At 49.1% G+C, this 10,639-nt stretch overlaps 1 protein-coding gene across 10 annotated transcripts in view; it reads right to left on the bottom strand.

Annotated features, from left to right (window-relative positions):
- Window positions 1-437: 437 nt before the first annotated feature.
- Window positions 438-10,639, bottom strand: part of DNMT3B (DNA methyltransferase 3 beta) — a 34,332-nt gene continuing 24,130 nt past the window's right edge. For 6 of the 10 annotated variants that reach the window (XM_060397704.1, XM_060397705.1, XM_060397706.1 and 3 more), the window contains 7 exons: window positions 10,184-10,367; window positions 9,655-9,739; window positions 8,588-8,733; window positions 8,169-8,259; window positions 7,703-7,851; window positions 6,565-6,650; window positions 438-1,994 (listed from right to left, as the gene is read on the bottom strand). In XM_060397704.1, the coding sequence (XP_060253687.1) occupies window positions 1,853-1,994; window positions 6,565-6,650; window positions 7,703-7,851; window positions 8,169-8,259; window positions 8,588-8,733; window positions 9,655-9,739; window positions 10,184-10,367 (883 nt within the window). In that variant the 3' untranslated portion in view covers window positions 438-1,852. Of the gene's footprint in view, window positions 3,417-4,102; window positions 4,173-6,564; window positions 6,651-7,702; window positions 7,852-8,168; window positions 8,260-8,587; window positions 8,734-9,654; window positions 9,740-10,183; window positions 10,368-10,639 lie in introns of all 10 variants that reach the window. The other 4 variants (XM_042230025.2, XM_060397703.1, XM_042230024.2 and 1 more) reach the window with 2 other exon arrangements.

The raw sequence follows: 10,639 nt of genomic DNA, 5'->3' as shown, positions 1-10,639 counted from the left end.
CTAGCGGTAGGGGGCTTGTTCTCCACTGAATAAGCCTTACAGGGGATGCTGATACATTGGAGTTTGGGGACCATGGTACTAGACTTGGGGGTCACCTGTGGTACTTAAAAGGGCTTCCCAGGTGGCTCAGAATCCACCTTCAGTGCAGAAGACATTCCCCTGGTTTGGGAAGATCCCCTGGAGAAGGAAATGGCAACCACTCCAGTATTTTTGCCTGGAGGATCCCATGACAGAGAAGCCTGGTGGGCTATAGTCCATAGGGTGGCAAATGAGTTGGACACAACTGAAGCAGCTTAGCATGCATGCACAGCTCAGCGCGCCTGCACGTGAAACTTCTGCACTGGACTCGAAGGTGGGTTATTTCAACCACCCACCTTTCTACTTTCCCTCACACGCCCCACCCATTTGATCTGCAAAAGAACAAAAGGGACACCAGATTGTTAGAGAAATACTGATTTTAATTCAACATAAAGTAAACTCTAGGCATCTGTCATCTTTCGGCCTAAAAATTAGCAAAACTGTTGAAACAAGGCACAATTTTTCCCCATATTTGTTACGTGGCTCCAGTTACAAAAAAAAAATATGAAAATGTTTAAACAAAAATAGAAGTCTGAGATTAAAAAAAAAAAAAGTGTATTAAAAAACCTCCCACAAAACCTGTCAACATTGTTCCTTATTCTACAAAATAGCACCAGTAAGAGTAAAAGGTGTTAAAAACCATTACGACAGCATTTCTGAAATGCAGCTTGTCTGACCTCCCACTCCCCCCACAAAAAAAAGATTTATCATGGAATAAAAAAGGACTTTAAAATCTCAGGAGGAAGGGAGGGTTGAGCTTTTATTGCAGTTTTCCCCCTGCAGTCTCTTAGAGAAGGGGAAAGTGCGAGGACTGTGCTTCTGCCCCTGGCTGAGAAGATGGGGTGTCATCCTGGGGACCTGTGCCTGCAGAGTAGCCTGGAGGCGTGCGGGGTGGGGTGGGGTGGGGGGAGGGGAGGGTCTTATGTAAGCTTCTTCCTCCTATCCTCTCACAGTGAGAAGCCATACCTGTCTATACCAATATATGGCAGCTTATAACCCAGCCCACCCCTTCCTGAGTTTCCAGAGGGTTCTATTGCAGTCACTGGGAGGGATTTAGCTAAGGGTAGCCCTGCCCTTGGATTTATGGGAAAAACATAGCCCTGAATGTGATGATGATGTCATCCCTGCTGAAATCATCATCCTTGTGGAAAATACTCTAAATGGGCCAGAGATCTCAGCCCTTTACACTGAGGTGGGGGCGGGGTGAGGGGCAGGTGGGGATGACGACGTGCCAGGGAAAACTCGAGACAGACATGGACATCATGTCCTCTTGTGCTAGCCCTAGAAAAAAACCATACTGGGCCCTTCAAAGGTCCCTTAGCTACCTGTCTACTGCTGCACACTCCTGGAAACAAGGAGCCGCAGACATTTTAAAAAATTAAAGTCTTGCAATAACTGTCTTGGGTGATTTTTCAGCATTAACCTGAGTCTTGGAGAGCTGTCGGCACTGTGGTTTTGGTATCTTAGCCATCGTTTCTCTGAGCAGTAAACCCAGAAAGGAGGGGAAAAAAAGCCATCTTACTATCTATTTCAAGTTTTAAAGTTTTAGGAGAAGATAAAATGAGCACCGTGTTTGGCCGCTCCGAGCGGCCAGGTCTGTATTGTGCACAAGGAGGTGGCACCTCGGGGTCCCCCGGCCAGGAAGGGGACAGGCAGCTCTGCTCCCGATGAGGTACTCGGCGCAACCCCGCAAGCACAGCTGGGCTGGCAAGGGCAGAGCCGGGCTGCACCTGCTGGGTTGTGGCTCTGCCCACACGCCCTGGTGCCTGGGGGACTATTCACAGGCAAAGTAGTCCTTCAGGGGGGCGAAGAGGTGTCGGATGACAGGCACGCTCCAGGACCTCCCAAGCAGCTTCTGACGGGCCACACGGCCCATGTTGGAGACGTCTGTGTAGTGTACAGGGAAGCCGAAGATCCTGGGTGGGGGAGGGTACCAGAGTGAAAAGACAGGGAGTCAGATGCGCCCCCACCGGCGTGCTTAGCGCCGCTGGGAGACTCCTGGCCGAGGCAGCCCATGTAGCTCTGCTCTTCCTACCCTTTGACCCGTCCCTTCCGCCAGGCCTCTTGACCCCCAGAGGTCAAGTCCACCAGTTCTTCGGCTCACAGATGCCTGTCACGAGGGCATGGTCCCTCTCGAGGGCACCTGTCTTGTGCACGGCCCCGCACTTGCACTGCACTGCTGCCGCATGGTGCTCGCTGGGCTTCTCTTGCATGAATGACTGAATGAATGCCAAGATGGCCAGCCAGTCAGCAGACAAGTACCTATCTTCACATCACGAAAGGCTAGAAAGTTATGCCATCGCCGCACTAAGGAACAGGGACACTCACAAAGCAGATCTTATTTCCAATCATCAGATGCTCCGGTAATTGACCAGGAGTAAACTGAAGCATCCTGTGTTTTCTTTCCCTCTTCAAAGCAAATTGCTGGATCAAGGCCCAAGCTGGACGTAAATGGCAGATGGCAACGAAATATACCAACAGCCTCCTGAGTGGCATTCTACCACAGGAGAAGAGGTACAGGTCTGGAAAGAGGCTACAGATACACTGGACCTCACTCTTTCCCAGGTTTACAGTCCATACTACTAATTAAACCAAGAAATACATCCAGTTATAGAACTAAACTATCTGGAGTGAAAATACTCTATCAAAATAACCCTAAGACACTGCCAAAAATGTAAAGAGGAATGTTCACAACCCTTACTACAGTCTCATCACAATAACAAAATAAAATGAGAAAAAAAAAAGTTAAATGCAGAACAGGAGAAATTAAATCAAGGAGTTGGTTCTTCAAAACAGATAAAATCCCGACTTAGCCAAATAAATGGATAAGGGAGACGACAGACTTTGGCTAAGGAGCTTTGGAACAAGCAACTCAGCAGGAGGAATCCTGACAAAGAAGCAACGGCTTGCCAGTAGTTTCCTTTAGCTGGATCCTCACACCCTAGGGTCCCAGCATGTCAGGGCAGGCAAATGCCAGGGAGACACAGCCAGGTGAGACAGACGTACTGTCTCATGGCCTCAGGTTTCAGATTCCTCACCACCACAGCCCTTTTGCCATTTCTGGAAGGAAATAAGCACCAACTGGAAAGGTTACTCCCAGCCCTGCTAATGTAGAAGGTCAGCGAGACTACGAGGAACATGCTGCTGGCCTTAACCACGATTTCTACCCCTTTTCTCTCTGTCTGCTTGATTCCCCTTTCCACGAACAGCCTTGCTCACCTTTCTAGCTCAGTGCACCACAAAACATCTTCTTTGCCATTCATGACAACAGGGAAAAGTTGGTTTTTCCCCTGTCTGATCGAGTTCGACTTGGTGGTTATTGTCTGTACTTTCTTTAACTGGAGAACAAAATGACATCATGGAGTGAGCACAGAATGAACGGTTCTGGGTCAAGGCTCAGAAGCACCTAAGGAAGGTGGAGGAGGGAGGGCAGGTGTGGCAGAGAGGGTGGCAGGGCCAGGCTCGGATAGGGAAAGAGAAAAGGAGAGATGGAAGGACACACTCTGTGCTTCCCACAAAAGCCAAGAAGTTAATGAGCAGGAAGGACCAGCCTCAGAGAGAACAAGAGATAAACACAAAAGTATCCATGAATGAGATCAGATGGGCGTCAAGGAAACAGTTATTGATGAAGCAAGATTAAGCAAAAGGAAAAGTTCCCCCAGATTATAGAGGATGGTCAAGCAGGGTTTGAATGGAACTTAGCTTAATGGAAGCTTTGAAAATTAAGTTTCTGGAGATATTAATATGACTTATAATAGCAGTTTTTTGTTTTTTTTTTTTTTGGCAAAATATAGTCACTTCTCACTTGGGAGTCTCCAGGGAGCGTGCATTCACAATGGGAAAGTCTAGTTGCCGTCTCTCATTTTTGTTTATCAAGAACCTCTCCTACTCTGTATTTAAAGATGGGATAGAACTGTGTGGGGAAGGAAGCCCAGCACCAGGGAGTCGTGTGGGGGTAGGACACCAAGGTTTAGTCCCATTGAAAGGTCGCCAAGTGGTGGGCCAGGCACAGAGCGCTGCTTACCTTTGCTGTCCTATTGAACTCCAGGCAGTCCTGCAGCTCGAGTTTATCATTCTTGGATGCTATCACAGGCCTGGGAACATCCAAAACCCATTACTTTCTACTGCTTGGGAAAGGGCCTTGGCTCGGTGCTTCCCAGGGTGGGAGTGAGAGCCCAAGCTGCAAAATGTGCTCTGGCCGAGAACTTGCTACAGAAATATGATAAAAACGGCCCAGGTATGAGCACAAGCCTGGGAGTCAAGTCAGGGACAGGCTAGCTGCTTGGGGCAGGAAGCCCACGGTGCAGCGGTGAATGGTCCCCCTCCCTACCCAAATGGTTAACAGTAGCCCAAGCGCCTTCACTGAGGAGAGCAGGATGGTGAAGCACATGGTTAGAGGGGTCAGGAGACACTTCAGTCTCAGCCCCACTGCTCACTGGCTGAATGAGTGACCCTGAGCAAATTCTGCCATCTCTGAGGCTCAGGAGCCTGGAGTTAAGTCTTTGTGGGTCTACTCTCTACAAGTAGCACATCAAACCCACGATTGGGTAGCTTACTGCGGGAATGCAGCCTCAGGAGGCTTTAACAGTGGGGTCCAGGTAAGGGCAGTAGTTAAGGGGGTCACATTAAGGGCTACAATTCCCCTCGTAACTTTCACCATTGAAACCTGCAAATGCAGAGAGAGGCAAACAGATGCTTGAGAAGCAGAATGGATAGATACTGAAGTGGTTAAGCAGGTCCAAAGCAGAAAACTAGGAAGAGGTCTGAATGCACAGGGTTGATGACCACCACAGCATCCCTGGGTAAGGAACTCAGAGGCCAAAAAGAAATCAGATGTCAGACTGGACATGGTGCCCACAAGAGGAGCCACTGAACACAAAATACTGCACTGACCTCACCCTCTCTCCATTCCCAACTCTTCCATGTGCCTAGGGGAGGGCAGGGCTGTGAACCCTACATTCTATTGATTCTAGGACTGAAATCTTACAAACCCAGTGTTTAGTCTAAGGGCTAGATGTGGTCTGTGACCTATGGTTGATGTAGAGTCACAGATCCTAAGATCCCAGCTGAGGCAGCTCACTTCTCATCCCAATTCAGACAAAGTTCTGCAAATCCCAGTATCTAGAATCTGATCCCTCTGTGCGATTCCGCAAGACACCTTCCTGGAGCCACCACACTCACTGTTTTCAGTGCATGTGGATGGTACCTCTTGGTACCAACACAAACACAGAGCTGTCCTCCCCTGAACCACATCTGAGCTGCCTCCCCACTTCTGTTCTCATCTCATAATATGTCTATTCTTCCACCAGAAATCCCAGAGAACCAGAAACACATCTCATGCATGAAAAACTCACCTGAACTCCCTGAGCCAGAGTACATTTAACTGTTGCCATGACCACAGGCCTCATGTAATTTGGCCCATTTCACGCTCCTGTACCTGACTCCTAGAATACTGTTTCTGGAGCTGCACTTCGAACACCCTGTGACTGTGACCCCTGACCTTTTCACTCTGAACTTCATGCCTCTGCTCCTTCTCTTCCAGGCCTGCTGGGATAAGAAGCCTCCCCATTAACTTTATCTGTCTTCCCTGTGCCTACCCCACTGGCAGGGTCAGCTCCATTAGAGCCAAGACTGGCATTGTCACAGCACAACTGGCAGCAGGGACTGCAGCGTCTGGCAGGGTCAGAGCTAAGCAGTGGAATGAAGAAGCAGTTCCAGATGTGGACACTGCTCCAGCTGACAGGCAGATTAGCCAAATGAAAATTCCAGGCTATTCCAGTACCTTCTCACCTCTGTCCACACTTTGCTAAATGCCTGAAAGTTACGCTTCCAACACTTCCTTTTAAAGAATCTAACTCATTTGCAAGTCCTATTATCATCACATTTGGTATCTTAATTAGCAGGTTGTTCTCCCTGAAGCCACATGAAAGAGATAATTAATTGTCAGTTATACCCCTTATTTCTTTGGCTTTCAACATGACAGGACTAATGAAAAGCTGGGTAAAGAACTCAGTTAAGAAAATCCAAAGACAGGCTTTGGGCTACTAACGGTTATCTCAGCTCTGCCACCTGATTGGTCACCTCAGGCCTGGTCCAGGGATCACCACTTCATCCTGGAGGTAAGGAGACTGGAAAAGTTCATTTCCCAATGGACCACAACAGGGAGGTGGAGAAGCATCAGTGTCCCTGGCTGCGACAAAGCCTGCTCCAGCGCATAGTACCAGGTTTAAGCACCAGGTCCGTGGGCAGAGCAGGAGTAAAGTATATTGTGGAATCCTGGCCTGAGTCTCAGGCAGTTGCTGTACAGCCTAACAAGCTTCAACCATAACACTAAGGTTGGTCTGAAGCAGAGGGTGAGGCCTTTCTCAGCAGAGTAGCTCTTTATACAAGGTTCCAGTGTGTCTCTCTCCTAAGAGTTGGTGGTTATGGCTCACACCATTCTATTTAACTTGGCTGTTACTGGTCCCATTGGGAGCCCCTTGTTACCTGTTCATCCCGGGCAGGTTGCCCCAGAAGTATCGGGCTCTGTGAGCAGCAGACACTTTGATGGCATCAATCATCACTGGGTTACACTGTGGGGAGAGAGCAGGGCAGCTGCTGGGAGCCCAGGGCAGAATGCAGTTGGCACTGGAGACATGGCTGTCCCTGACTGTGTGGGAGGAATGACTCCTGCCAGGCAAGGGACTGACCAATTCCCCTCAAGAATCTATCTGAAGGACCAAGCCTGTGTCTGTTAATGGTGGGGAAAGAGACCAGATCAGACTTGCTGCTTTAAGAGGCAGTATTCCCTGGGCATGTCAGATCATTACAGAAGCTTCGGGTACGGGTGGGAAAGGCAGCTCAAAACTGAAACCCAGCAAAATGAATGAGGTCCTGGTTACGGAAAGGCAGTGCTGGCAAAATCTGACTTCTGTCACTGATTGGCCAATGTCCACAAGGCATGAGGAATGGACCAACCAGTTACAGAACCTCCCTAGCAGAACAGAGGCTTTAAAGTCGGGGGGAAGTAAGTGTACGTGTGTGTGTATACGTGCTCAGTCATGTCTGACTCTTTGTGGCCCCATGGACTCTAGCCTGCCAAGCACCTCTGTACATGGAATTTTCCAAGCAAGAATACTGGAGTGGGTTGCCGTTTTCTCAAGAAGATCTTCCTGACCCAGGGATCAAAACCTGCACTGGCAGGCAGATTCTTTACCACTAGCACAACTTGGGAAGCCCTTATATACATACAGATATATATTATATATAGATATACATACAGATTACATACAGATATATATTATATATAGTATTTACTACAATGCTTGATGCATACTAAGCAGTAGGTAATTATCTTTCTTATGGTCCCTAAAGCAGAAGTTCTGAGCATAAGGGTGAGAAAAAAATCAAGTAAAAAGTGTCTGGTGCTCTCCTGGTGCCTCCAAAAGTATGCTAGTCTCATCTTCTTGACTTCAGTGGGTTTGGGGTGAGGTGAGAGATCAAACATTTCCCACATACTCTCACAACCAGCCACGCCCTCCATGGGGAACCGTCAACCCCAACCCTGGAAATAACCCTCAAACCAGTGCCAGCAGGGCCTTCCAGTTTGTGTTACCCTGAGAATCAAGACTGCAGAGGTCCTCACCTCCAAAAACCGAGAGATGTCCCGCTTGTCGCCAACCTTCATGGCCACCACGTTCTCAAACATCCAGAAGAAAGGCCGGTCTTCACCCTCCTTGGGGCGAGTGTAATTCAGCAGGTGGTAGAACTCAAAGAAGAGCCGGCCTGTGCCCTCTGAGCCCACGAAAGACAATGGCAAAGCCAGGTTCAAACCCTTCAGCCTACTCTTCCATATTGAGACCAATGTATTCCCAAGGACTAGCTATGCTGATGACTTACTGTCCCCTCTCCCTGCCACCCTCTAGAAAGACGGGCATCAGGCATGCGAGATTCATTCTTAGCTCTGGAAACTGAGGAGTCACAATGAAGCATGAACAGAGCCAACAAGTATAGTTGGCCAGAAGCTAACAGCTCCTTCTCAGGGCACTCTTCCTGGCCAGCAGTCAGGGGACAGAGGGTCTCTTGGGGTCTATGTGAGAAGGGATGCTCACCATACAGGCCTTTCCTGGCAGGGTTCACATTGGAGAGATCATTGCATGGGCTTCCACCAATCACCAAGTCAAACGGGCCCCATTCTTCAATCTGCAGGAGAAAAACAGTCAGGGCTGGGGCTGGGAATGGAGAGATGAACAGCCTGGACTCCAGGTAACTAGCTAGAAGGAAACACACTTCCAAGTCTTACTTGGTCATTTAAATTTCCCAACTTCACTTTTGACCCAAGAAATCCAAAAGCTCAGGCTTCTCTGAGATTGATTTACATATGAAGGATTTTCAAGTTGTAAGCTTAGCACTACAGATCGAGGTAACCAAAGCTGTTCTTCTGCCACAACCCTGGGCAGGTGTAAGGTGACCAATGGGTTGTAAGGATATAAGAAGTTCAGGGAGGAGAGGAAGGGGGTGTTGCCCTCACGTTTTTCTTTGTGATATTCCTGACGTCATTCACATATTTGATGTTGCCCTCGTGCTTAACGGTGCCAACAGCAATGGACTCTTCACACACTTCAGAGGCCACGTATTTCTCCACTTTGATGCCCAGTTCTTTGAGGACCAAGTACCCTATGGGGGGGGGGGGGCGGGTGCGGTTGTCAAAGGGAAGAGAAAATGCATCAGGATTGTCGTGCCCAGAGCCCATCCTTCCAGTGATTGACTGGAAGCCATCTCCTTATAATCGTTAGAACTCAGACCAGAGGCATAAAGATCATGGCAGTCCTTGGGAACCCATGCTGAGAGCAATGAAACTGGGCCCCCCAGACTCTCTGCTGTGTCCACTGGCAGTTATGTACCAAAACTGACTAGTGCATAGCCAGTGCCCAGCACCAGCCACTCCAGGACAATCAAATACATTTCTGGCAAGCCATAGTGAGAATAAGCCATTGCACAAACACAAATAGTTTTTTAGAACCTACTTTCCCCAAAGGGAGGGGAAAACAAGCCACTGGTGATAACCTGGGAGTCTTTTAAAGCCATCATTATTTTTGGCAGGTGGACACTGGTGAACAAAAATACATATTAATACAAGTGATGCTAAATGCACAGCAGCTGATTCCCACTGCTTCCTATTCTAGTAAAAGGAAAATGCTCCTAACAATATATTATAGGGCACTTCTGAGAAATGAATCAGGCAAAGCCCCCAGAGGTAACACATGTTGGCTATGCTAATTCTGTACATGGGAAACCTGAGGGAAATGGGAAGGAACCAAGACTCGAGATACTGGGTGATGAGTTCAGAATTAATCTCCAGCGTATCTATGATATGAAACAGAAAATAATTTCCCAAGACTCCTACACATTAAAAATAAAATCCACGCCTTTAAAGGAGGACCAGGTGGGTGAAACGATGTAAAGGTTCAAGGAGAGAAACAAGAACCAACAGATTTCTCAGAACAGGTGACCAATGGGTAATCCCAGGGGTCTTTCCTAACACTGAAATCAGATACCTGAAGCAGGTAAGCATCCCTAAGTGAGCTCTAAACTCACCTGTTGCAATTCCATCAAACAGCGACAAGACTCGAATAGGCCGCCGTCGGTTTGCAGGAATCGCAGGGTATAACTTGGGGGCTTCCTGACAGGTTAATAAAAAAAGAGGTTATAGAGGTGAAGGTGCAGAGGTGGGGCTGGCCTTCCTAAGGGGCAACAAGCCATGTGTCTTAACCTTTCTGAGCTGGGATGCCCTGAGGAGCTTCAGCACAGATGACCCTTCTCCCCTTAGGACATGGAACAACGAGACTGACACTACTCCAGACATGTATTCCTCCATAAACAACATGCAGCCCTGGAAAAGCCACTTTCAGCCAGACCTGAGAGTAAGTCAAAGGCTTCCCTCCCCCTGCAGTTCTACCACTAAAACTAAGACTGGGTCAGTTCTTCAGCAGGCCCTTGAAATCCCAAGCCAAGAAGGCGGGGAGGGGAGAACCCCAGAGCTGCCTGGGTCTCCAGCCTGAGGCTCTCAGATGCTCCTTGGACAGCAGAGCTTTGTTTGGCAGACTGGGGCAGATGCCAGGCTTACGTATTCGAGCCCGGGGTCGCTGGTGAAGAAGGCCTGCAGGCGCACACTCCAGTCCTTGCGGCGCCGCAGGATGCCGTGGCAACGCTGAGGGAGACACATATAGCAACTCCAGGGCTCCTGCAGCTTGGCCTCCGCCGCCGTGCCTGCGCCCACCAGCGCCTCCAGGCACTCCACACAGAAGCACCTGTGCCAGGCAGCAGGGGGGAGGGTGTCTGTCATCCGACGGTGCTCCTGTGAACCCACCCTCCCCATGGAGATGGCTCGTGCTGGCTGAAACCTTCTCAGTCTCCTGGCTGCCCCTCCCCATGGGCGGGAAGGCCTGTGTTTGGGGAACACCAACCTCTTCCTTGGAGACCCATGCCATCCCCAGAATTGGCTGAGCTCTGGGGGTGATGGATCCTCCTCTCTCATGCCCTGAGCCTGTCCATACATCCCAGTGCTACTGTAGAGATGTAC

This window comes from Ovis aries, chromosome 13, assembly GCF_016772045.2.
Source record: "Ovis aries strain OAR_USU_Benz2616 breed Rambouillet chromosome 13, ARS-UI_Ramb_v3.0, whole genome shotgun sequence".
NCBI classification, from domain to species: domain Eukaryota; kingdom Metazoa; phylum Chordata; class Mammalia; order Artiodactyla; family Bovidae; genus Ovis; species Ovis aries.
This window is presented reverse-complemented; position numbering and strand designations above follow the sequence as displayed.